We start from the raw sequence: 26958 nt of genomic DNA, 5'->3' as shown, positions 1-26958 counted from the left end.
ATGCTGTCATACTGGAGCGGCCCTCTGTGCGTGCTCCGGTGCACGACCCCCTCCTGAATTCCATCCCCGGCGCAGCTCACCCCACCCCCACCCCCCTCACCTGGATGTCCATGTCCAGCCGGTAGTTGAGGTCCCCGAACCAGAAGAGGTGGGTGAAGCGGAGGGAGATGTCAAAGGAGCTAAGCTGTTTGTCCCCCAGGGCCAGCAGGCGGAGGATGTCCAGGTAATTCTGGTTCCTCCTGGAAGGCAAAAGCAGAAGCTCTGCAGGCCGGCCTCAGCGCGCTCCTGCCCCTACAGGAAGTCCTCCATTTACAACCACCACATTTCTCTTGCTAAGCAAAACGTTGCTTAAGTGAATTTTGCCTCGTTGGACGACCTTCCTCGCCACGGGTTTTAAGTGAACCACTGCAGTTGTTAAGCGAGTCACACGGTCCTTAAGTGAGTCTGGCTTTCCCCCCCCCCAGACTCTGCTTGTCACCAGGCTGCAAAAGGGGATCTGGTGACCCCGGGACACAGCAGCGGTCGTGGCCTGCACTCGTGCCATGCGGTGTGAATGTACCGCGTTGTGTTTTGGTGCAAGGAGCCGACAAGTGCCAGCATGCTCACCACTGAGATGGGGAGGCTCCGGGTCCACTTTTAGGGTGACCTGCAAATTCAAAACCCCCCCTGGTGCTGGGATTGGGGGTGGGGGAGGGGAGGGGGCTCACCTGGCGGTCTTCTCATTGCCGGAGGTGAGGTGGCAGTTGACAAAGCCGAAGGAGGTGCCGTTGAACATGAACGAGACCCCGACAGCTCCTTTGTTGCCTGTGGGGCAAATCCGAGGGGATGCGTGTTACTCGTGAGAAAGAGCCAAGCTGCACCGCCCCACAAATTTAACATTGGATCTGATTGGCCTGGCATGTAGATGGACTGCGAAGGCTTCTGCGCCCCCCCGGGGGGGGAGAGAGAGAGGGAGGGAGGGAGGGAGACGATAGACAGAGATAGAAGACAGATATAGATAAATAGATAAGATAGATGATAGATGAGATATAGAAGATAGATGATAGATGATAGACATAGTAGATGATTCATAGATAAGATGATAGATAGATGATATAGACAGATAGAAGATAGATGATAGATAGATAAGATAGATGACAGAGACAGAAGATAGATGATGGACAGATATAGATAGATAGATAGATAGATAGATAGATAGATAGATAGATAGATAGATAGATATGGAGATAATGATGGACAGATAGATAGAAGATAATGATAGATTAGATAGATAGATAGATAGATAGATAGATAGATAGATAGATAGATAGATAGATAGATAGATAGATATAATTAAATAGACAGATTATAGATTGATAGACGACAGATAGATAATAGAAAGATAGAGATAGCTAGTTAGATACAGACAGACAGACAGTTACATTGATTGATAATTTGTTATCCTGGCTTTATTATTTTTACAAATAATTCAAGGCAGCAAACATATCCATCACACCTTCCTCATTTTCCCCATAACAACAACCCTGTGAGGTGGGCTGATTTGAGAGACAGAGGGACTGGCCCAAAGTCACCCGGCTGGCTTTCGTGGCTAAAGCAGGACATTCACTGTCTTCCAGCTCCTAGCCAGGTGCCCGAACCACCAGGCCAAACTGGCTCTCCTGAAGCCACTCTGCCTGTTGCAGGACACCGTCTGCCGTGGTCCGGGCGCTATGTGCCCGCCGTCCCAACAAGGGAGCCCAGCGCGGCCCCTTCCCCCCCCGACGGGCTGCTCCTTACCCAGTGTGTTGGCGATGCCGGTTTTCACGCTGGAGGTGCCCACGTGGCTGATCCGGTTCTCGTGCTCTGGCTTCACCAGGACGGCTATTTTGATGTTCCAGAGGGACTGCATGGCGATCTGGGGGTGGGGGGAACACCGAGAAGGGGGGTGGGGGTTAACTGGGGCGCAGAAGAGACCCCCGTGGGCTGTGTGTGTGGAGCCACGGCTCCCCTCCCCCCGAGGCTTTGCTGGTGTTGCCACGTCTCTGATGTGTCTCCGTCTGCCACTTTAGCCAGACCCCCATTGAGACCCCCACCCGCCCACCCAGAAAGGATGGCCCATGGGCTGTTCCAAGAAGTGGCTTCACCTCCCCCTTCCCCGAGTCCTCTGACCCGGCAAAACCAGCACCAGGATCAGACAAGCCTTCTTTGCGTAAGCCGTTTTCGTGGCTTTGCGGATTTGCATCCTGTTTCGTAGGAGGAAGCTCTGTAGGCAAGCAACTCTTAGCTGGCTTTGGAGAAGTACAAGCAGTCCTCAATTTACGGCCGGTCACTCAGTGACCACTAAACAAAATTATGACAAAAGGGGACGTATGGGTGCACTTGGCAACACAGCTGCGTTTTACAGTCCTTTGGAGAGTTTCCTAGCCACGAGACCTTGTTTTACGACCGTTTTGTGGAAGATCAGCACTTCTGAGCAATGGGCTTGCTTAATGACGGCTTTAACCTGCTTAATGGTCCTCACACTTCTGACTGCTGTGCTTGCTTAATGAATGTTGTAAAACCCAAGCTGATCCTGTAGCTCACCCATTTTATGACTTATGACTGTAACGGACAGGTCCTATTGCAGTCGTAACTTGAGGACCACCCGCAAAAGAAAAAACAGAACCAAATCCTCCAAGCAGCCGAGACCCCAGAACTGAAGTATGTCGTCTTAATCATCTGCTTTTACCTTTGCAGGTGCTGGACAAGTTAGCTTAAAGCAAGGCAGTCCAACCTGGGCAAGACCTGTGGACTTCATCTCCCAGAATTCCCCAGCTAGCAGGATCCAATAAAGGGGATGCCAGCTGCTAAGCAGATAAATTTTGATCCCATGACCAAAGAGGTGCTGCGACGGTCATTAAGGGCGAGGACGTGTTATAAGTCGCTTTTTTTTCAGTGCTGTTGTAATCCCCAAAGTGCTTTTTTCACGAGGCAGCTGGACTTTCTTTGTTTTCTCTTTGAAGACATTTCCCTTCTCATCCCAGAAGCTTCTTCAGGTTCTGACTGAATGGTGGGGAAAGGGAAGGATTTATACTCCTTGCAGACAGCCGGTCGTTTGCATTCTTTTTAGAGGGTCGTTGAGGCCACCTGGAGGTTTATCTGTGTCCTCATGGAACTTTCTTGTTATGGTTTGAAGACATTTCCCTTCTCATCCCAGAAGCTTCTTCAGGTTCTGACTGAATGGTGGGGAAAGGGAAGGATTTATACTCCTTGCAGACAGCTGGTCATTTGCATTCTTTTTAGAGGGTCATTGAGGCCACCTGGAGGTTTGTCTGTGTCCTCATGAAACTTTCTTATTATGCTTTGAAGACATTTCCCTTCTCATCCCAGAAGCTTCTTCAGGTTCTGACTGAATGGTGGGGAAAGGGAAGGATTTATACTCCTTGCAGACAGCCGGTCATTTGCATTCTTTTTAGAGGGTCGTTGAGGCCACCTAGAGGTTTATCTGTGTCCTCATGGAACTTTCTTATTATGCTTTGAAGACATTTCCCTTCTCATCCCAGAAGCTTCTTCGGGTTCTGACTGAATGGTGGGGAAAGGGAAGGATTTATACTCCTTGCAGACAGCCGGTCATTTGCATTCTTTTTAGAGGGTCGTTGAGGCCACCTGGAGGTTTATCTGTGTCCTCATGGAACTTTCTTATTATGCTTTGAAGACATTTCCCTTCTCATCCCAGAAGCTTCTTCAGGTTCTGACTGAATGGTGGGGAAAGGGAAGGATTTATACTCCTTGCAGACAGCCGGTCATTTGCATTCTTTTTAGAGGGTCGTTGAGGCCACCTGGAGGTTTATCTGTGTCCTCATGGAACTTTCTTATTATGCTTTGAAGACATTTCCCTTCCCATCCCAGAAGCTTCTTCAGGTTCTGACTGAATGGTGGGGAAAGGGAAGGATTTATACTCCTTGCAGACAGCCGGTCATTTGCATTCTTTTTAGAGGGTCGTTGAGGCCCACTTGGAGGTTTATCTGTGTCCTCATGGAACTTTCTTATTATGCTTTGAAGACATTTCCCTTCTCATCCCAGAAGCTTCTTCGGGTTCTGACTGAATGGTGGGGAAAGGGAAGGATTTATACTCCTTGCAGACAGCCGGTCATTTGCATTCTTTTTAGAGGGTCGTTGAGGCCACCTGGAGGTTTATCTGTGTCCTCATGGAACTTTCTTATTATGCTTTGAAGACATTTCCCTTCTCATCCCAGAAGCTTCTTCAGGTTCTGACTGAATGGTGGGGAAAGGGAAGGATTTATACTCCTTGCAGACAGCCGGTCATTTGCATTCTTTTTAGAGGGTCGTTGAGGCCCACTTGGAGGTTTACTTGTGTCCTCAGGGTCACCTGAGTGGTGCAAGTGGGTGTGGAGCCTCCCACTCCCCACCATCTAGTCAGAACTGAAGAAGCTTCTGGGATGAGAAGCGAAACATCTTCAAAGAGACACAAGAAAGTCCAGTTGCCTCCTGAAAAAGCACCTTTGGGATAATTATGACCTGGATGACTGAGAATCGTCAGAGTAGACAGTGCTGTCCTAACTTTGAATGGCCACTAAGCGGCTGGTTATAAGTCAAGCAGGGGGTTGGACTAGATGACCTCCAAGGTCCCTTCCACCATCATCATCATCATCATCAGTAGTAGTAGTAGTAGAAGTAGTAGTAGTAAATGCCCCACTGAAGGCAGCTATCATGTACAAACATCCACTGAGCTTCACTCCAGCCTGCACTGATAATGCTGTCTAGCTGGGTGGTGAAAGGTCTGCAGGAAAAGGAGGACCCCAAAGTCCATCTCTGGGGGACCCACGTTCTCCACTACAGCGTGAACTTTGATTCTCCCCCCCCTCAAATCAAGGTTGTCTGGGAAAGACACAAAAAGGCAACAGCAATGAAGACAAACTATCATGACCGACGTGCATCAGCTTTGCCAGGCTGGGAAGGGCAGAGATGGTGAGAAGGTCCAGCCAACCCACGGAGAGACCCTGGGGGGAGGAGGGGGGGGAAGAGGGAGCCGGGACCCCCTCCTGCGCACCCACCAGCCGGTACTCAATCTCTGTGAAGTCCTTGAGGACGCTGCGGAGGAAGTCCACCCACTCCTTGTCCCCCATGGAGTTCTCCTGGGTGCCGAAGACGTAAATGTCGTGGGGGATGGAGACGGTCATCTCGTCCAGGGTCCTGCCCAGCCCCTTCGAGGCAAACCAGGAGGCGATGTTCTTGGACGGGGGGACGCTGCCTGTGGGGGGGGGGAGAGGAGAGGCCAGTGAGGAGGGCCCAGAGGGGGCTGAGACCCAGGGCGAAGAAGCGGGTTTCTGCACCTCTTCGGGCTGCTAAAATCTGCATTGTGAGCCTTGCCAGAGTTGCTTTGGGGAGTGAGATGGGCAGCATATAAATTTAATAAAAGGGAAAGAAGGAAGGAAGGAAGGAGGGAGGGAGGGGAAAAGGAAGGGGAAAAGAAAGAAAGGAGGGAGGGAGGGAGGCAGGGAGAAAGGAAAGAAGGATGGAAGGATGGAAGGGAGGGAGAGAGGAAGGAGAGGGGGGAGGGAGGGAGGAAAGTTGGAAAGAAGGAAAGAAGGAAGGGAGGGAGGGAAGAAGGAAGGAAGGAAAAGAAAGAGGAAGAGGAAGAGGAAAAGAAAGAAGGAAGAAAGAAAAGCAAAGGAAGGAAGGAAGGAAGGAAAAAGAAGAAAGAGAGACAGAGAAAGACAGGAAGGAAGGAAGATTTTGTGCACCTTTATGCACGGCGTTTTCAAGAAGAGACCGGACAGCCACTTATCCAGAACAGTACACGGTCTCCTTCCTTAAGCAGGGGGTTAGACTAGAAGACCTCCAAGGTGCCCACCAGCCTTGCATTCTACGATTCCCATGGCTAAGCCTTTTTCCCCTCTAATCCCACCAAGCCCCTCCAGCCCCTCCTGGAACCCTGTTTGAAAAGCCCCCCCCCCCTTAGAGAGTGCACTGTCTCCCGCCAGGCCCCAAACGCTTTTCCTGGGGGCGACACCGAAGCGGCTCCGGGCTCTGACTTTCCGTTCTCAACTGCTGGGAGATCTCCCGCCCAGCTGGGTCCCCCCCATGTCCCCCAAATGGCCCCCTCTGCCCCCCCCCCCCCCGAGGCTCACCCATGTTCCAGGTGCCAATGAAGACGGAGATCATGTCAGGCTCGTCCTGGTTGGAGTGCCTGTTCTTCATCAGCTGCAACAGCTGGCAGAAGGCCTCTCGCTTCTGGGGGGGGGAGACAAGGAAGCCCCAGTTAGTGGGGGGGGTAGGCAAAGTCCACTCAGAGTTCCCCACTTCGCTTCACACCTGGACACAGGCCCCCCAAAGCCCCCCACCCCCACCCTTTGTGCCTTAGAAAGAAGAGGAGGGCAGGGTGCCCAAAATGAAAAATAAAAAATACGATTGGGGTCCCCCGTTTCTCACCACAGTCAAGGCTAAAGTTTCTGCTGCTAAGCAAGAGGTGAGTTTTGCCCCGCTTTACGACCTGACTTGCCACCGTCCTTAAGCGAACCACTGCAGTGGCTAAGTCGGCCACACGGCTGTTAAGCCAGCTTTGCCACATTTTACAACGGCTTTTGCTGCCGTCGCTAAGTAAATCACGGCCATTGTTAAATTAGTAACACGGTTGTTCAGGGAATCGGGCTTCCCCATCGCGACTTTGCCTGTCGGAAGGTCGCAAAAGGGGATCACATGACCCCCGTCCCGGGACGCTAAAGCCGTCATAAATACGAGCCAGTTGGCAAGCGGCTGAATTTTGATCACGTGATCCCTGGGGAGGCTGCAGCGGTCGTTAAGTGTGAAAAATGGCATTTTTTCAGTGCCGGTTGTAACGGGTCACTAAAGAAATGGTTGTAAGTCGAGGACTGCCTGAATGAAGCCTGCCCAAGTCAGGACGGTCGTTAAATGAGGCGCCCATGTGACCACCTTGCTTTGCAACCACGATCCCTGTTCTCCCCCACGGCTGTTGTTAAGGAACTGTGTCATTAAGTGACCACAGGGGTGGTTAAGCACAGGGGGGGGGGGAGACCCTGGAAGGCCTACATTGGAAAATATGTGAAATTTTTTTTTTGGGTGGCGGGGAAACACCACTGGGCCCCCCAAACATTGCTCAGCCTTTCAGATTTCTCCCAGCTAAAACACCCGTTCTTAAAATTTGTCTGGAATGGTATTTCCTGCCCGAGCAGGGGGTTGGACTAGATGACCTCCAAGGTCCCTTCTAAGTCTATTATTATTATTATTATTATTATTATTATTATTATTATTATTATTATTATTATTATCTTTTATTCATTAAACATGAACCTCAGTCAACTGAATATTCAATTTGACTGGCTATTATTATTATTATCATCATCATCATCAACAACAACCAGCTGTCCTTTCAGCCAGCGGCACACCTGCTCCCCTTGGCAGCTGGCAGCTTACATCGAGGTCATCCAGACTCACCCTGGCGCTGACGAAGATGAAGTCCTTCCGCTGAGTCTTGTCCTTCTCTTTCTCAAAGACGATTCCCAGTTTATTCTGCACCCGCTGGGACTTTATCAGCTGACGGACTGGGAGGAAGAGGGGAGGGTGGGTGGGTGGGTGATCAAGAAACACACAACTCTGCCTTTCCCTTTGACCCACCCCCAGGAGCTCACGCTACAGGCAGTCCTCGGTTCACAACAATTCGCTTAGTGACCGTTCAAAGTTACGATGGCGCTGGAAAGAGGGACCGGTGACCGTTTTTCACATTTAACAACCGTCCCCCCTGGTCACGTGATCAAAATTCGGAAGCTTGGCAACCGGCTCGTATTTACGATGGTCGCAATGTCCCGGGGGCTGGTGGTGCTCACGTGATCCCCTTTGGCGACCTTCTGACCAGCGAAGTCAACGGGCAGGCCGGATTCCCTTAACGACCGCGTGGCTAACGTAACAGCTACGGTGATTCATTTATCAGCTGTGGCAAGAAAGGTCGTAAAGTGGGGCAAAACTCACACCAAATATCTCAGAAACTTTGGGCTCGGCTGTGGTCGTAAGTCGAGGACTACGTGAAGTCACGTGAGAGTTAGGGTGGAAGAATCCAGCCAGAAGCAAAAGGAGAAGCGGGGGCAGCCGGGCTCCCCCACGAAGGACAAAGGCCCCCCCTCCCCCCCCGACCTTTGCAGGCTCAGAGAGCAGGAGAAAAATGGGGAGAATCTGCTGGCTGGTTTCACTCCGAAGGGAAACAAAGGCCGTTGGTCCTCCGCAGCCGCTCCTTCGCCTCCTTCCTCTGGGATGAGCAGCTCCCTCGGCAGAAGTCCTGGAGGCTTCTGGACCTCGAACTCAGCCCAGAATCCCTGTCGCTGGGCGAGGCAGCTGCGAAGTGAGTTTTGCCCCATTTTACGACCTTTCTTGACACGCTCGTTAAATGAATCAGGATGGATGGATAAGATAAATGATAGATAATAGAGATGAGATAGATAGATAGATAGATAGATAGATAGATAGATAGATAGATAGATAGATAGATAGATAGATAGATAGAGATGGATGGATGATAGATATGGATGGATGGACAGATGATTAGATAGATGGATATAGATAGATGGATATAGATAGATGGATGGATGATAGATAGATAGATAAATATGGATGGATAGCTAGATAGATGAGAGAGACAGAGAAAGAGAGAGATATGAATGAATGAATGAATGAATGAATGAATGAATGAATGAATGAACGCCAATTACCAAGGACCTGTATCCTGATCACATGATCTTGCGGATGCTGCAACAGTCATTAAGTGGGAAAATGGCCATGTTGCTTCTTTTCAGCGCCATTGTAACTTTGAATGGTCACTAAATGAATGGCTGAATGTTGAGGACTTCCTACAGTAGCTCCCAGTCTAGTCTGCTGGGGAGAAGCTGGGCTGGACCCCCACCCCCAACCCCCACCCCCCACCCCCTCCCCCACCCGCTCCCCGCTCCCCACCCCCTCCCCACCCATCCGGCATCTGTTTCCACTCAGAAGCTCGCAAAGGACAGCCCGGCCTTTAAAGAAGGTGGGGAGCGAGCCGGGCTGTCTGCCGAAGAAGTGCCCCCCCTTTGCAGACCGAAGTGGGTGGGGGGCTTACTCTTATCGTGGGTGAAGGTGTTCCAGTCCTCCTGGGAGTCCTTCTGCTTCTTTAGGACCACCAGCTTCCCCCCTTCCACATCCACACTTAAGGTGTACTTTTGCGACTTCCCGATTTTGGTGAGATCGCCCAAGGTCAAGTCCAGCTTCACCTGAAAGCAGGGATGGTCAGTTGTGAGACACGCTGCAACACACAAGGTTACACCTGGAGCAGAGGACCACAAAGCGAGGGCGGGGAGAGGAACGGGGAGAGAGAAAGGAAGTGGGCAGCCCCCCCCCGACACAAAGCAGAGTTACAGGGTTTTTTTGAGGAGCAAAAATCTTTAGCTACAGACACAGGTGAGGGTGTGTGAGAAAGACCTTGCGGGAGGGAAGAAAAGGGATAACAGTCAGATAAGAGACCGCTTAGCCCTCAGCTGCACAACGGGTGGAGAAAGAGACTCAGGAGGAGGACCTCATTAACTTCTCAGGATGTAAAGGAGACGGTGGCAGATTTGTCCTTTCAGACTGGCATGATTTGGTGAATGTAACCTTACAATAAAATAGAATTAACTCATCCGGTTGTGTTTCGTGTCTGGTCCACCTGGGAAGGCAGCCTGACAAAGAGGATCCGTTTCATTTGCCTTCCTATGGGGGAGATTTCTGGGACTACAACACCCAGAATTCCAGACCAGCAGGATGGGTTGAACAGCTACAGAGAAGATTTTACCATCTATCTAAGGCTCCGTAAAGAGAACTTGAATTTCCATCCAGATGATTATCATTTCTCTGTTGCTTTGCATGTACACTGAGAGCTTCTGCACCGGAGACAAATTCCTTGGGTGCCTTATCCCTCTTGGTCAAATAAAATATTCCACTCCACTCCATTCCACTCCAGTCCATTCCAATCTAATCCATTCCAATCCAATCCACTCCATTCCACTCCACTCCAGCCTCTGGGTTCCTCAAGAAGACATGTTTCAGTATTGCCCAATATTTTACAGGCTCCAGGTTTAAAAAAAAAAAAACACAGACTCACATCCAGCCTTGCAAACGTCCTCACCTACCTCGAACGTTTGAACCGGGATGCTCTTCGCTTTGCGAAAGGATGACTGAGTCTGTCCAGGCTGGGAAGTGGAGCTCATGTTCTGGAGAGCTTTGAGGGCCTACAAGAGACACAACGGCAGTTCGACACAGGGGCTCCACATCAGCCCCCCTCGACCCCTTCCCCGGCTCCCTTTCCTCGGCAGCACCTCAAGCTGTTCGACCCCCCTTTCCCCACCCCCACCCCCCTAATTCTGTTCCACACGGCATCAACCTTGGGAACTCTCAAGCGTCCTCTTTCCACGATGTATGTATTCAAAATGGACAGTGATTAATGTGTGTGTCTGTGTGCACACACGTGTGTGCTTGTGTTTGTATCTATATATGTGTGTGTATATCTATATATCTATATCTATGCGTGTGTATGTATCTATATGTATGTGTGTGCATGTGTGTGTGTGTGTAGCATGTATGGTACGTATGTGTATGGGTAGATACTTACTTTCTTTTGAAAGCAGGCAACAGAATTTCATTTTTATTGTGGGCCAGTGTGCTAACAGTAAAGAACGACAGTAAAGGTTGTCGTATCTCCTTTTCCAAGGAACTTCAGAGATTGGAGTTCCTACCGTCTTTCCAAGTGTCCTTCTGCTGCTTCGGGCATCCATTTATCAGCCCTGGTCCTTGGAAATCTATTCTGTCTTTCCCAATTGGGTACCCACTGGAAGCTGGCTATGGATAATGGGGTTGAGAGTCTAATTTGTAGACAGCACCCCAGGGAGGCACAGCTGGTCTAACTGCTCAGGCTAAAACAACACAAAACTCTCCCTTACATACAGGTAGTCCTCGCCTTATGACCGGAACGTCTGTTGTTAAGCAAGGTGGTTGTTAAGTGAGATGCACTCAATTTTACAACCTTTTTTGCCATGGTTGTTAAGTGAATCATTGCAGTTAAGTGAATCTTCCGGTCATAAAGTGAATCCAACTTCTCCCATTGGCTTTGCTTGTAAGGAGCCAGCTGGGAAGGTGGCAACATTTCTCTGGTTAAGCGAGACATTGGTTGTGAGTTTTGCCCCATTTTACGACCTTCCTTGTCATAGTTGTTAAGTGCACCGCTGCAGCTGTTAAGTAACACGGTTGTTAAGCGAATCTGGCTTCCCCACTGGCTTTGCTAGTCAGAAGGTCGCAAAAGGGGATCACATGACCCCGGGGACACTCCGACCATCATAAATATGAGCCAGTTGCAGGAATTTTGATCACGTGACCGTGGAGAAGTTGCAATGGTCACAAGTGTGAAAAATGGCCATAGGTCGCTGTGTTCACTGCCATTGTAATTTCAAATGGTCGCTGAAAGAATAGTTGTGAGTTGAGGACGGACTTTCCTAGGGAATGTAAGCTCAATGGATTGGGTGAACTCGAGAAAGTTCTGAAGCTCTTGGTGAGCAGGTCCCGCTGGGCTCCTTGGGGTGAGGGCCCAGTTTGGGGGGTCACAAAAGCTGCCTGAAGAGAGCCACGGAGCTCCTCAGCCACAGACAGATGAGGCCAGGAGAAGACTCACCTTCTTCTCAATACTGGAGAGGAAGTCCTTCAAGATGGACAGCTTCAGGACCAAGCTGTCCAACTCCTGCTCTCCTGTCTGCCCGGCCGTCTGGAAGTAGACAAGAGGGAGTTTTGAGAAACCAAAGGTTCAAGATGGTAGCTTGGCGGCCTCGGACAGTCTAAGGGTGCCAGAACTGAACTAGGCCCAAATGTTCTAGGTCACCTTCTAAAGTCCCTCAGCTCCTCCTCAGCAACATCAGCCATGAGCAGGGGTAGGCCACCTTGGCTCTTTTATGACTCGTGGACTTCAACTCCCAGAATTCCTGAGCCAGCCATGCTGAGGGGAAAGGGAGAGGTTTCCAAGCTGAGCCGTGCCGGCTCAGGAATTCTGGGAGTTGAAGTCCACAAGTCATAAAAGAACCAAGGTTGCCTACCCCTGGCCTAGGCCTAGGCCGCTTTATGACTTGTGGACTTCAACTCCCAGAATTCCTGAGCCAGCCATGCTAAGGGGAAAGGGAGAGGTTTCCAAGTTGAGCCTTGCTGACTCAAGAATTCTGGGACTTGAAGTCCACGAGTCATAAAAGAGCCAAGGCTGCCTGCCCCTGGCCATGAGGAACAACAGAATAACAGAGTTGGAACAGACCTTGGAGGTCTTCTAGTCCAACCAGGGAGAGACTCTGCCCAGGATTGTCTGCTTGAGAGGCGTGGAGGGAGTCAAGATGCTTGACCCCAACCCCTACTGGTCATTCCCACCTTCATTTGGAGGTAGGGAGACCACAGGAATAAAAAAAAAATCAGTCCCCATCTCATTTGCTGATAGCTCCTGTAGCCTTTCCACCAACTAGGAGATTCTCAGTCCTCCAGGTCATGGTTGCCCCAAAGGTGCTTTTTTCAGGCGGCCACTGGACCTTCTTGCTTTTCTTTGCTTTACCAACCAGTCAGAGCTGAAGGAAGCTTCTCGGATGAGAAGCGAAACGTCTTCAGAGAAAAACCAGAAAGTCCAGTGGCCTCCTGAAAAAAAAGCACTTCCCACCAACCAACAATGAATAAAACACAAAAACGTATTAAGAACACAATCCTGGTGGCAGTAGACCTCAAATAATCCTGACATGGCTAATGAAAAACCTGCTTCTGATGAATTGAAGGATTCGCCAGGTAACTGTGTTCACACCTTTCCTTCCACCAGGCAGACTCACCTCAAGTTCTTTCCCAGAGAAAGCTAAAACTCTACAGTATTTGGGCAGCGTCGCTTATGAAGGTATCTCATGGGATTACAGAATCTAGGGATGGAAGATCCCTTGGCGGTCTTCTACTCTACCCACTTGGTAAGGCCAGGGATCCTCAGATCACCCCATGGAAACATCTGCCTGGACTTCAGGTGAAACCTCCAGAGATGGAGCGTCTCCAGAAGGCTAGCTGTTCCGTTGCTTCGTAGCCTACATCAATGTTTCTGAAGGCCACTTCAAGACGTGTGGTCTTAAACTCCATACGTCTTAAAAGTGGCCGACAATCTCCACATAACACAATAGCTTCCCCACTCTACCCTGGGCAGGGGAGGAAGCTTGGGTCAAGAGACCCCCAAAGACCAAAGACCAGAAGAAAGAAGAGCTGTCAATCCCCCATGGTTCCAGAGGTCCCATGCATTGACCCAGAGAAGGAACTGTCTCCCTTCCTTGGGACAGCTTGGTGACCCTTTCCTCGTAGGCAAGCAACCTTTACCTGCTGAAGGATCCGAGACACCATCGGGGAACTCTGCTGGTCAAACACCTTGGACAAGATCTCCAGGCCTGCTAAGACTTTGTCCACCTCGCTGGAAGGACAAAAAGCACAGAGGGGTCAGCCTCCTGATGCACGCAGACCCTGAGGCTGGATTCCAAGCCTTTGCAGAAGACTTTATTTAGGACGTGTATATGGGGGCCCAACTTGCCCACGGTGACTCTGGGGGACTTACCGAAGTAACAGCCCCAAATGCAAACCCCAATAACACCCCCCCTCCCGCCCCCTGGGTGACAACAATCACACCGACCCCTCGGTGGGTTTTGTATCCCTCTGAGGTCTCCGCGCCCGTTGGCAGAACCAGGTTTTCAGGGCCTCTTGAAAGAGTGTTAAGATGGGGGCCAAGCTTATCTCTGCAGGGATGACGGTCCACCACAGAGAAGGCCCTCCTTCTCGGTCCCACCAGATGGACCTCCTTAAGGGAGGGGACCTGTAACATCCCCTGCCTCCCAAATCTGGTGGGACAGGTAGATATGACAGGGAAGAGATGGTCCTTCGAGTAACAGGGAGGGGGCCACCACGGAGAAGGCCCACCGGATGGACCTCCTTTGAAGAGGGGTCCTGTAGTATCCCCTCCTCGCTGAAGTTCACAAGTCTTAAAAGTTAAAAATGTAAGCCGAAGCTGAAGTTCACAAGTCTTAAGGTGGCCGAGTTTGTGGACCCCCGGCTCTACATAAAGCGGAAACGCTTCCCTCTGTGTCTATCCAGACCTAGGTTTGGCCGCCGGAGGTCTCTCCTGCAAAGGCTGACGTTGGTCAGAAAAGCGAGACGTCCTGTAATTTTCTCTCTAACCACTGAGATAATTGCTCTGAAACGTTTTACACACACACACACCCCGATTTCTAACTGGAAGCCATACCAAAGCGAAAAAAATGCAAGACGGGGTTAAAATAGACCACTCAGCACACTGTGCTACGTCAGCAAATTCCAGCGCAGCCTTAGAAACAGGGTGTCTAGCCAAATAAAGTGATTTTGGCCTAGCTGCAAACAGCTCAAGATGGCCGAAGGGAATCGCCAGAGAAGTCTCGTTCTCGGACTTGGAAAGAATATCGTTTCCGGTTTCAGGGATCCACCGTGTGTCATGAGTGAGTTCACGTCCTCTTGCCCGCCTTGGGGACTGTTGTCTATAGCAGAAGTCCCAAACCAGGGGTGGGCAACCTTGGGTCTTTTATGACTCATGGACTTCAACTCCCAGAATTCCTGAGCCAGCCATGCTGAGGAAAAAGGGAGAGGTTTCCAAGCTGAGCCATGCTGGCTCAGGAATTCTGGGAGTTGAAGTCCACAAGTCATGATGGGGCCACAGTTCCTCCCATGCTGGCTCAGGAATTCTGGGAGTTGAAGTCCACCAGTCATAAAAGAGCCAAGGTTGCCTACCCTTGATATAGTCCCAGGTGGAATGTAGCTTTAGTTGTTATTTAGGGTGTTGATGGCTAGGTATCTTAATGTTGTTTCCCTGTGCCACTGTGCCCTCCACTCCAAAGTGTAGGTAGTCCTCGACTTATAGTGTTTCATTTAGTGACCATTCAAAGTTACAACAGTGCTGAAAAAAGTAACTATGACCTTTTTTTCATACCGATCAAAAAGCAGACCTTTGGCAACCGGTTCATATTTATGACGGTCGCAGCGTCCCCGGGTGACGTGACCCCTTTTTGCGGCCTTCTGACAAGTGAAGCCAGATTCACTTAACGACCGTATGACTAACTTAACCAATGCAATGATTCACTTAACAACTGTGGCAAGAAAGGTTGCAAAATGGGGCAAACAACAAACACTTCACTTAGAGATGTAAACTTTGGGCTCAATCGTGGTCGTAACCCGAGGACTGCCTATACCCAATAGGCTGACAGTAAATCGGCACTCCCGTTAAATCGAGAAAAGGCCCATTCCCCAGGCGTCAGTCCTTCCTCTGGCTATTTTTGTCCCTGCTCAGCCAACAATCGTGGTCTGTGCTGATTGCCTCACCTGTGCAGGCGCCTGCAGGAGGTCACGAGGGTTTTGTTCAGGTGGGGCAGGTGGCTGGCCCCTCCCTTCACCGCCTCCAAGTCCAGGGAGTAGCTGCCTTTCAGGTATTCGTGGGAAATGGTGCTGAGTCCGTTGGTGGGGCTGGAAGACAAAAAAGCTGAGCTGGCCCCGTGCCGTTCCAGGGGCAGGAAGGAGGGCTTCCCACCAGGATGGGGGCAGACCCTGGTAGGAAAACCGTGATGGGTGCAGACCCTGTCTTGTTTGGAGGCAGGGAATCCTTGGCTCACAAGCATTTGGTAACTATTTGAAGTTACTGCTGACTTACAATCGGTCCTCGCACTTACAACCATTGCAGTGTCTCTGCGGGATCAAAATTTGGGTGCTTTGGCAACGGACTCTGATTGCAGTGTCCCGGGGGGAGTCACATGACGCCCTTTTGCGACCTTCTGAGAAGCAAAGTCAATGGGGGGGAGCTGGATTCCCTTAATGGCCATGTGACTCACTTAACAACTGCAGATATTTACTTAACAGCCATGGCGAGAGAGGTCGTAAAATCGGCTGCAACTCACTTAGCAACTGTCTTGCTTAGCGATGGGAATTCTTATGAACAGTTGTGGTCATTAAGTCGAGGACTGCCTGTCACGGGTAACCCTAAACGCCCCCCATCATGGCCTCCCCCCCAGAATTGAATGCTAGAAGAATCAGGCAAGATAACTTTTCTTAAACCCAGTACATGCAGGAAGTCCTCGGCTTATGGCCACAGTTCGGCCCAACATTTCTGTTGCTAAGCGAGACAGTAGCCAAGTGAGTTTTGCCCCAATTTGCGACCTTTCTTGCCACAGTTGTTAAGCCATTTGTCTGAAATGGTATAGGGTTTCCTGCCTGAGCAGGGGGTTGGACTAGATGACCTCCAAGGTCCCTTCCAACTTTACTACTATTAAGAGCTATTATTATTATAAGTATAACATTGCAGTAGTTGTTAATCCAGGGATAGGCAACCTTGGCTCTTTTATGACTCATGGACTTCAACTCCCAGAATTCCTGAGCCAGCCATGCTGAGGGGAAAGGGAGAGGTTTCCAAGCTGAGCCATGCTGGCTGAGGAATTCTGGGAGTTGAAGTCCACAAGTCATGAAGGGGCCAAAGTTTCCCCCATGCTGACTCAGGAATTCTGTGAGTTAAAGTCCACGAGTCATGAAGGGGCTAAAATTCCCCCATGCTGGTTGAGGAATTCTGGGAGTTGAAGTCCATGAGTCATGAAGGGGCCAAAGTTCCCCCATGCTGGCTCAGGAATTCTGGGAGTTGAAGTTCACGAGTCATAAAAGAGCCAAGGTTGCCTACCCCTGAGTTAGTCACATGGTTAAGTGGGTCCGGCTTCCCCCATCAACTTTGCTTTTCAGGGGATCACAGAAGGGGATCACGTGACCTCGGGATGCTGCGACCGTCATAACTATGAGTCAGTGGCCAAGCATCTGAATTTTGATCACGCCACCCTGGGGAGGCTGCAACGGTGGTAAGTGTGAAAAATGGTCCTAAATCACTTTTTTCAGGGCCATTGTAACTTTGAACAGTCACTAATCGAAGTGTCGTAAGACAAGGACTGTCCGTAATTCAACTTTGGATTTCACCACCACAAGATGTGGGGCCAATGGCCAGCTGGGTGGCCTTCCAGAAGAGCTTGGACCCATTCAAGGAGGCCTAGAGATCGATGGGCCTTGGCCTAGAGTGTGGGGGTGTGTGAGAACGGGGGGGGGGGTCCCATCCAGCTGGGCGGGACTCCTGTTCTTCTCCCTGCCCTTACGGGGGGGAGGGGGGAACTTCGCCTTACCTTTCGAGGGCTCTGTCCTGCACTGCAGGGGTGTTTGTCATCAAGATGGAGGCGCCGCTGCCCCCAGGAATGCTGGTGGAGCCCGAGCGGGGGGGCAGGGGGGGCTTCTCATCCTCCCCGTCTACAAGAAGGGAAGATCAGCAGAGGGAAAGTGAAGTAGGAAAAATTGACAGAGACCAGGCCAAGCTCTTCAATGTAGGAAAGAGTTTATTTGCGCAGGTTCAAACTGCCAATAAAGCATTTAAAAAAATGTCTGAACCCCGAAAGATTCAATGCAACATACATTTATCCAGTTACAAGTATTTGGTATTCATACGTCATAATATAGGCGTTACATGGGGAGGAATAATATATGGTAATGTGAATAACATCATATAGAGAAGTGAAATATGCTTAGTACATAGGCATAGGGGAGGAGGAAGGAAGAGAAGGGGAAGAGGAACAGGAAGTGGGAGAAAGGGAAAGGGAAGGGAAGGGAAGGGAAGGGAAGGGAAGGAAAGGAAAGGAAAGGAAAGGAAAGGAAAGGGAAGGGAAGGGAAGGGAAGGGAAGGGAAGGGAAGGGAAGGGAAGGGAAGGAAATAAAAGAGGAAGGAAGAGAAAGGGGGAAAGGGAAGGAAGAGAGAAGGGAAGGGGAAGGGAAGGGAAGGAAGAGAGAGGGGAAGGGGGAAGGGAAGGGAAGGGAAAGGGAGGAAAGGAAGAGGAAAGGGGGTGGGGGCTGATGGGTACCTGAGTAGTCCCTCTCCTCCGCAATCTCCTTCTCCTTCTCCCGCTCCACGGGGAAGAGCAGAGTGCAGGCCAGGCCCTGGTTGGGCTGCAGGTAGAGGGCAATGAGCTCGCTCAGCGTCTTGAAGCGCCGCACGGGGACACCCTGGGACGTCTGTGGGAAGGAAAGGAGGGCAGTGTCCAGCAGGCTGAGGAATCTCCCTCCCTCCCCCGGACTCGGCCTGGCGGAGGAGCTGCCTGCAGGCTGAAAAGAGAGGACTCCGGGGACCCCCCCCAAAGGAGGTCCCAGGTCTCGGAGGGCTGGGATGAGGGCCTGAGGGGGCGCTGGGCTGGAGGAGGGGGAACTACTAAGCACTCTCTCTCTCTCTCTCTCTTCATATATCTACAGTGGAAGACACACGAAGAGGGAGACGAGCTCTCCTCCAAAGCGCCTGAAGGCAGGACGAGAAGCAACGGAGGACGGAAATTCATCCGGGAGAGAAGCAACCTGGAACCTGTCGTGGGGTTGCTGAGCCAACAAGATGGTTCCGCCCTAGGCGCCTTATGGACCCTGAGCGGTTCCAAACGGCGCTTGGGCCCCCACCTGCCTCCTTTGCTCACAGCTCGGTCGATGCCCTGGTGGAAGCCTGGGAAAGGGCAGCCACAGTGGCACTCGACCAAGTTGTACCCATGCGGCCCTTGACCCGACGCAGATCCCAACGGGCCCCATGGTTCTCCATGGAGCTCCGCCAGATGAAGCGTCGGAGACGGGGCCTAGAGAGCTGTTGGAGGTCCAGCCGATCCGAATCCGACCGGTTACGACTAAGGTCGTTTACGAGAACTTATCTCGCAGCATTGAGGGTGGCTAGGTCTAACCACTTTGCCACCCTCATTGCGTCCGCAGAGAATCGCCCGGCCGCCCTGTTTAGGGTAACTCGCTCTCTCCTTAATCAGGAGGTGAGGGAGGAACCCTTGCAGGGTCGAGCTGAGGAGTTTAGTCGATTTCTGTCGGACAAAATCGCTCGGATCCGGACCGGTTTGGACTCCGACTGGGCAGAGTCTGACGAAGAGGATACGGGCGGTCTTGTTGATTCAATCTGGGAAGAGTTCGATCCTGTGACCCCTGAAGAAGTGGACAAGATCATGGGGAAGCTGAGCTCCACCACGTGTTTGTTGGACCCGTGCCCCTCCTGGCTGACTTATGCAGCCCGGGATGGGACACGAGGCTGGCTCCAGGCAGTGATTACTGCTTCTTTGAGTCAGGGTAGTTTTCCCGCCGCCTTGAAGGAGGCGGTGGTGAGACCCCTCCTCAAGAAGCCTGCCTTGGACCCAGCAATTTTAAACAACTATTGTCCGGTCTCCAACCTTCACTTTTTGGCGAAGGTTGTTGAGAGCGTGGTGGCGCATCAGCTCCCTTTGTTCTTGGAGGAAGCTGACTACCTAGACCCGTACCAATCGGGTTTCAGGCCCGGGTACAGCACGGAGACGGCATTGGTCGCGCTGGTGAATGATCTCTGGCGGGCTCGGGACAGGGGTTGTTCCTCTGTCCTAGTCCTTTTAGACCTCTCAGCGGCTTTTGATACCATCGACCATGGTATCCTGCTGCGACGTCTCAGGGGGCTAGGAGTGGGAGGCACGGTTCTCCAGTGGTTCTCCTCTTACCTCCTGGGACGTTCGCAGTCGGTGTTGGCAGGGGGGCAGAGATCGACCCTGAGACCTCTCATTTGTGGAGTTCCTCAGGGATCGGTTCTCTCGCCTCTCCTGTTCAACATCTATATGAAGCCGCTGGGTGAGATCATTCGTGGTTTTGGAGTTGGGTATCACCAATATGCTGATGATACCCAACTTTTTATTTCTACCCCAAACCACCCCAGCGATGCCCTCGACGTGATGTCCCGTTGCCTGGAGGCGGTCCGGGTCTGGATGGGGAGGAACAGGCTTCGACTCAACCCTGACAAGACTGAGTGGCTGTTCGTGCCGGCATCCCGGGAAATTCCGATTATCCCATCATTGGCCATGGGGGGTGAGCTATTACCCCCCGTAGATAGGGCCCGCCACCTGGGGGTCCTTCTAGATTCACAGCTCTCTTTGGAAGAGCATATTGGAGCTGTGCCTTTGCCCAGGTTCGCCTGGTGCGCCAGTTGCGGCCCTATCTAGACCGGGATGCCTTGCGCACAGTCACTCATGCGCTCGTGACCTCTCGTCTAGACTACTGTAATGCTCTCTACATGGGGCTGCCCTTGAGGTCCACCCGGAGACTCCAGCTGGTGCAGAATGCAGCCGCGCGAGTCGTCTTGGGAGTTTCCCGATACTCCCATGTTACACCTCTGCTCCGCGAGCTGCATTGGCTACCGGTTGCTCTCCGGGTGAGGTTCAAGGTGTTAGTTATGACGTACAAAGCCCTTCATGGCATGGGTCCGGATTACCTACGGCAACACCTGCGACCGGCGTCAACGTCCCTCCGTCCAGTGCGCTCCCACAGAGAGGGCCTCCTCAGGGTGCCGCCGATCAAAGAATGCCAATTGGTGACCCCCAGGGGGAGAGTGTTCTCTGTGGGCGCGCCAGACCTTTGGAACAGCTTACCGGTTGAGCTCCGGACGGCCCCCGACCTTCGCTCCTTCCGGCGCAATCTTAAAACATTCTTTTTCGAACAAGCTGGCCTGGTCTGACGGGATGGGGTTGGGTTTTTAAAATTAGTTCTTAACTCAATATGTATTGATTTTATGGGCATGATGTTTAATTGGTTTTTAATGGTTTTTTAATTTTTGTATCTGATTTTTATTGTGTATTGCCCTGTTCACCGCCCTGAGTCCTTCGGGAGAAGGGCGGTATAGAAATCAAATTATTAAATTAAATTAAATTAAATTAAACTTGAGAACAATGAACCAGTGGAAGTTGCCTCCAGACGTTGTGGGTGCTCCCGTCACGGGAGGTTTTTAAGAAGAGTTTGGACAACCATTTGTCTCAAACGGCGCAGGGTGTCTTGCCTGAGCAGGGGGTTGGACTAGATGACCTCCAAGATCCCTTCCATTCCGCTCTATTCTATTCATTCCTTATTCTATTCCAGGAGCCTTCAAACTCGGCCCTTTTATGACTCATGGACTTCAACTCCCAGAATTCCTCAGCCAGCATGCCTGGCTGAGGAATTCTGGGAGTTGAAGTCCATGAGTCATAAAAGGGCCGAGTTTGAAGACCCCTGTTCTATTCCATTCTATTCCATTATTATTCTATTCCATTCCATTCCATTCCATTCCATTCCATTCCATTCCATTCATTATTCTATTCTTTCTCTTTCTATTCTATTCTTCTATTCCCAATGGCAAGAAAAATCAACCCCTGGAACCGCTTTCTTCCAGAGGTTGTGAGTGCTCAGTCACAGGACGTTTTAAGAAGAGCTTGGGCAAGTGTCTTTCTGAAATGGTACAAGGTCTCCTGCTTGAGCTGGGGGGGTTGGACTAGAAGACCTCCACGGTCCCTTCCAACTCTTGTTAATTCTGAGGTTTGGGGGACTACCCTGATTAAGTCGTTAAGGCACAAGCCTAGAAAGCAGGAAGCCACAAATTCTAGTCCCACCACAGGTACGAAAGCTTCCTGGGGACTTTGGGCCAATCACCGGGAGGCGGTGAGTTCTAGTCTTGCCTTGGGCACAAAACCCAGTTGGCTGACTTTGGGCCAGTCACTCTCAGCCCAACCCACCTCACAGGGTTGTCGTGGGGAAAATAGGAGGCAGGTGTGTCGGATATGTTTCTCACCTTGAGTTATCTGTGTAACTAAGAAAGGGGAGAGACAAATAAGCAAACTTATAGGGATAGCTGCCGAGTTCTTACAAGTACAATGCTCCTAAGAGACCCACATTTATTTATTTATTTATTTATTTATTTATTTATTTATTTATTTATTTATTTATCCCTCAGCTCCACACGAACAGCTGGTTTTGTGGTGCAAAGTGTGTGTGCGTGTGTGCGTGCATGCGTGCGTGCTCTAGGACCCTTTAAAGAATGTCATGTGTAGGCACTAAGAAGTGTGTCAACTCCGTCACATCAGCCTGTGCTGTGCAATCACGCTTCCAAGAGATTTGTGTAGCCTGAGGATGTTCTCCAAAAACCTGGCTGTATTCCCAAGTGATTATGAAACCCAGAGGCTGCTTTAGGCTTGTGTAGTTGTTTTTTTCTTCTTCCGGATGTACGTTGTCTGTTTCATGTTTTATAGTTGCCTCCTTTTAAGTGAAAAGTGCCCAGAATTGTCTGGAATCAGGCAGCCTCTAAATCAGGGGTCTTCAAACGTGGCTCTTTTATGACTTGTGGACTTCAACTCCCAGAATTCCTGTGCCTGGCTGAGGAATTCTGGGAGCTGAAGTCCACAAGTCATAAAAGGGCCACGTTTGAAGACCCCTGCTCTAAATAGTATAAATTAAGCAACTGGAAAAGAATCTTTCCTAAACCAGGTTATGAATGCCTGGTCCCAAAAGGGTTTGATCAGAGTCTGACTTGGTTTATACTTGGATGAGAGATTCTGGGCTAAAAAGGGTGTTCAGAAAAGCATCCTAAAAGCAGAGGCAAACCAGCTTTGCATTCAGAAAACCTGGAATCCCTGTTTCTCAACCTTGGCACCTTGAGGTTGCCGGGACTTCATCTCCCAGAATTCCCCAGCCAGCCTTGCAGTGGTGCTTAACGACCACCACAAAAATGATCGTAAAATCGAGTTAGTTGGGTGGGTGCCTCGACCGTCACGACAGAAATTCTGGCCTCCATTACAGTTGTAGGTCAAGGACGATACATAGTCCCCGACTTACGACCACAATCGAGCCCAAATTTTCTCTTGCTAAGGGAGACATTTGTTTTGTCCCACTTTACGACCTTTCCTGCCAGTTGTTAAGTGAATCACTGCAGCTGTTAAATTAGTAACATGGTTGTTAAGCGAATCTGGCTTCCCCCATTGATTTTGCTTGTCAGAAGGTCCCACGTGACCCTTAGGACGCTGTGACCGTTGTAGATTTGAATCAGTGGCCAAGTGTCTGGATTTTGACCACTTCACCACGGGGAACGCTGCAACGGTCAGAAGGGTGCAAAATGGTCGAAAGACACATTTTTCAGTGCCATTGTAACTTCGAACAGTCAGTAAGTGAAGTGTTTTATAAGTCAAGGACTATCTTTGCTTGTGTTTGATTTCTTAAAAAAGTCAACCTCTGGAGCATAAAACAGGGAAGGATTAACTATGGTTCTGGTTTAACCTTGGAGGTCTTCTAGTCCACCCCACTGCTCAAGCAGGAGTCACAGAGTAGAACAGAGCAGAACAGAAGGAACGGAACAGAATAACAAAGTTGGAAGGGACCTTGGAGGTCATCTAGTCCAACCCCCTGCTCAGGCAGGAAACCCTATACCATTTCGGACAAATGGCTGTCCAATTTCTTTGTAAAAACTTCCAGTGTTGGAGCATTAACGGCTTCCGGAGGCAGGTAGTTCCACTGGTTAATTGTTCTCACTTTCAGGAACTTTCTCCTTAGTTCCAGGTTGCTTCTCTCCTTGATGAGTTTCCGTCCATTGCTTCTTGTTCTGCCTTCGGGAGCTTTGGTGAATAGCTTGATTCCCCCCTTTTTTGTGGCAGCCCCTGAGATACTGGGAGACTGCTATCATGTCACCCCTCGTCCTTCTCTTCATTAAACTAGACATTCCCAATTCCAGCAACCGTTTCCTTACACATTTTAGCCTCCAGTCCCCTGATCATCTTCGTTGCTCTTCTCTGCACTCTTTCCAGAGTCGCAACATCTTTTTTACATCGTGGTGACCAAAACTGGATGTAGCATTCCACGGGTGGCCTTACCAAGGCCTTGTAAAGTGGTGGTCGCTCCCTGGCAGGGGCACTGGTTGGCCCACTGTGGCCTGGCTCGTCTGCCTGCTTGCCAGGCAGGGCATAGGATGCCCGTCAGCCCACAAACTTCCTCTCCGCAGCTGGCGCACCCTTTGCCCGCCTCCTCACTTAGTCCTGCTTGGCAAGGAGCACAATGGAGCCACTGTCACCCTCGCATGAGTCCGGCTGGCCTCGCTCCAAGATCAGCACGGTGTGGGCATCTGCAGGGCTCTCACCAGCTGGGGCTGCCCCAGAGAAGCAGCCGGACGATGCCGCATGCAGAAAGGGAGGGGCACGACCCAAATTTCCCGGAATGGCTCTCTCCGGCGGCCCCACCCCATCCCTCATTCCTGGGACCCCAGGAGGTCCCCTGGTTTTCTTCCCGTTGGGGCATTTCCAGGCAGGGGGGAGCAAACCGCCATACAGAGCTCAGCGTGGCAAAGGGGGCTGAGAAGCAGGATGTGAAAACACGGAGCCCAGAAATGTGTAGCCCAAGAAAAGAAGAAGCAGGGGCGACTTGATAGCAGCGTTCCAGTATTTGAGGGGCTGCCACAAAGAAGATGAGGCGGGTCACGTTATTCACCAAAGCACCAGATGGGAAGGACAAGAAACAAGGGTTGGTAACTGACCAAAGAGAGAAGCAACCTGGAATTAAGGAGAAACTTCCTGACAGTGAGGACAATTAACCAGTGGAACAGCTTGCCACCGGAAGTCGTGGGTGCTCCATCACTGGAAGTTTTTATGAAAAGACTGGACGACCATTTGTGTGTCATGGTCTAGGCCAGGTCTCCTGTTTGAGACCCTATACCCCTTGTTGGACTAGAAGACCTCCAAGGTGGCTTCCAGCTTTGTTACTGTGTTAATTAATCAGTAATTAATTTCCTGACAGTCAGAACAATTAACCGGTGGAACGGAAGTTCTTTCCAGAAATTGCAAGCGCTCCATCGCTGGAGATTTTTAAGAAGAGGCTGGACAGTCACTTGTCTGAGATGGTATAGGACAGGTCCTCCTGCTTGAGCAGGGGGCTGGACTAGAAGACCTCCAAGGTCCCTTCCAGGTCTATTCTATTCTATTCTATTCTATTCTATTCTATTCTATTCTATTCTATTCTATTCTATTCCATTCTATTCCATTCTATTTCATAATTCTATTCTATTCTATTCTATTCTATTCTATTCTATTCTATTCCATTCCATTCCATATTTTCTATTCTATTCTATTCTATTCTATTCTATTCTATTCTATTCTATTCTATTCTATTCTATTCTATTCCATTCTATTTCATAATTCCATTCTATTTCATAATTCTATTCTATTCTATTCTATTCTATTCTATTCTATTCTATTCTATTCCATTCCATTCCATATTTTCTATTCTATTCTATTCTATTCTATTCTATTCTATTCTATTCTATTCTATTCTATTCTATTCTAATTCTATTCTATTCTATTCTATTCTATTCTATTCTAATTCTATTCTATTCTATTCTATTCTATTAATTCTATTCTATTCTATTCTATTCTATTCTATTCTAATTCTATTCTATTCTATTCTATTCTATTCTAATTCTATTCTATTCTATTCTATTCTATTCTATTCTATTCTATTCTATTAATTCTATTCTATTCTATTCTATTCTATTCTATTCTAATTCTATTCTATTCTATTCTATTCTAATTCTATTCTATTCTATTCTATTCTATTCTATTCTATTCTAATTCTATTCTATTCTATTCTATTCTATTCTATTCTATTCTATTCTATTCTATTCTATTCTATTCTATTCTATTCTACTCTACTCTACTCTACTCTACTCTACTCTACTCTATTCTATTCTTCTACCTCTATTCTATTCTATCATTATTCTATTCTCTTCTCCTGAATTCTGGAACTTCAGCACCCAGAATTTCCATTAGTAGATTCCTCCACGGCCAATGGTCCTCTACTTATCACCATCAGCCTGTTTGGTCTGGTAACCAGGAGAGCAGCCACTGGTCTAGACTGCATTAAAAGAGGGATAGCATCAAGATCACGTCAAGTGTTAATGCCACTTTACAACACCTTGGTAAGGCCACACTTGGAATTTTGGTCACCACGATGTAAAAAAGATGTTGAGACTCTGGGAAGAGTACAGAGAAGAGCAACAAAGATGATCAGGGGACCGGAGGCTAAAACATATAAGGAACGGCTGCTGGAATTGGGTCTGTCTTGTTTAATGAAGAGAAGGACGAGGGGGGACAGGATAGCAGCGTTCCAGTATCTCAGGGGCTGCCACAAAGAGGAGGCAGTCAAGCTATTCTCCAAAGCCCCAGAAGGCAGGAGAAGAAGCAATGGATGGAAACTCCTCAAGGAGAGAAGCAGCCTGGAACTAAGGAGAAATTTCCTGACAGGTAGAACAATTAACCAGTGGAACGACTTGCCACCAGAAGTTGTGGGTGCTCCATCACTGGAGGTTTTTAAAAAGAGATTGGACCACAATTTGTCTGAAATGGTATACGGTCTCCTACTTGAGCAGGGGGATAGACTTGAAGACCTCCAAGGGCCCTTCTAACTCTCGTTATCCTGTTAATCTGAAATCCAGAGTGCAAAGGCAGAACGGCGAAAGTATTGAAGCAGCGACAGTCCTGACTAAAGCAATGCTTCTCAGCAAGTTTAAGATGCGTGGACTTCGACTCCCAGCATTTCCCAGCCAGGATGGCCTCATGGCATTCTGGGAGTTGAAGTCCAAAAGTCTTAAAAGTTGCCGAGTTTGAGAAACGGTGGGTGAACAGAAAGGCTCACCTGGACGGCCAGAAACTCCTCCTCGTCAGGCAAAATCCGATACGTGTGGACATGTTTCTGAAACCTGAAAGAGACAGAAGGAAGACGTTAAGCACGGTGAAAATGTAAAGTATTATATTTAGAGTCAAGTTCTCAATTCTGGGAGTTGAAGTCCACCCATCTTCAAGTGGCCAGGGTTGAGAAACAGGGATTTAAAGTCAGCGTCACATCATGAACCTTGCTTGAAATACACAGTTCCTAGGCAACGAGAAAGCTGGATTTGATTTCACGCTGGCTAGGGAATTCTGGGAGCTGCGCTGCACACAATTTCTAACCTCACAACCCAGGAGAAATAGACTGGGTCACCACCATATATGGGTCAAGAACTAGGTCCAGATGTGTAAGATTAGAGCTGCTGGTACGGTTTTACGAGAGAATCACGGA

At 49.7% G+C, this 26958-nt stretch overlaps 1 protein-coding gene across 3 annotated transcripts in view; it reads right to left on the bottom strand.

Annotated features, from left to right (window-relative positions):
* INPPL1 (inositol polyphosphate phosphatase like 1) overlaps positions 1-26958 on the bottom strand; it is a 61117-nt gene that overhangs the window by 17366 nt on the left and 16793 nt on the right. For 2 of the 3 annotated variants that reach the window (XM_081327806.1, XM_081327808.1), the window contains exons 2-15: positions 26536-26599; positions 17931-18081; positions 17205-17325; positions 15379-15519; positions 13360-13450; positions 11660-11749; positions 10128-10226; positions 9083-9233; positions 7435-7541; positions 6111-6213; positions 5034-5230; positions 1777-1894; positions 708-804; positions 101-239 (exon numbers count right to left, since the gene is read on the bottom strand). In XM_081327806.1, the coding sequence (XP_081183932.1) occupies positions 101-239; positions 708-804; positions 1777-1894; positions 5034-5230; positions 6111-6213; positions 7435-7541; positions 9083-9233; positions 10128-10226; positions 11660-11749; positions 13360-13450; positions 15379-15519; positions 17205-17325; positions 17931-18081; positions 26536-26599 (1669 nt within the window). The remainder of the gene's footprint in view (positions 1-100; positions 240-707; positions 805-1776; positions 1895-5033; positions 5231-6110; positions 6214-7434; positions 7542-9082; positions 9234-10127; positions 10227-11659; positions 11750-13359; positions 13451-15378; positions 15520-17204; positions 17326-17930; positions 18082-26535; positions 26600-26958) is intronic. The other variant, XM_081327807.1, reaches the window with a different exon arrangement.

The sequence above is a fragment of the Vipera berus genome, assembly GCF_964194415.1.
Source record: "Vipera berus genome assembly, chromosome: 4".
Classification (NCBI taxonomy): domain Eukaryota; kingdom Metazoa; phylum Chordata; class Lepidosauria; order Squamata; family Viperidae; genus Vipera; species Vipera berus.
Note: the sequence above shows the minus strand (reverse complement) of the source record. Positions and strands in the feature narration are given on the sequence as shown.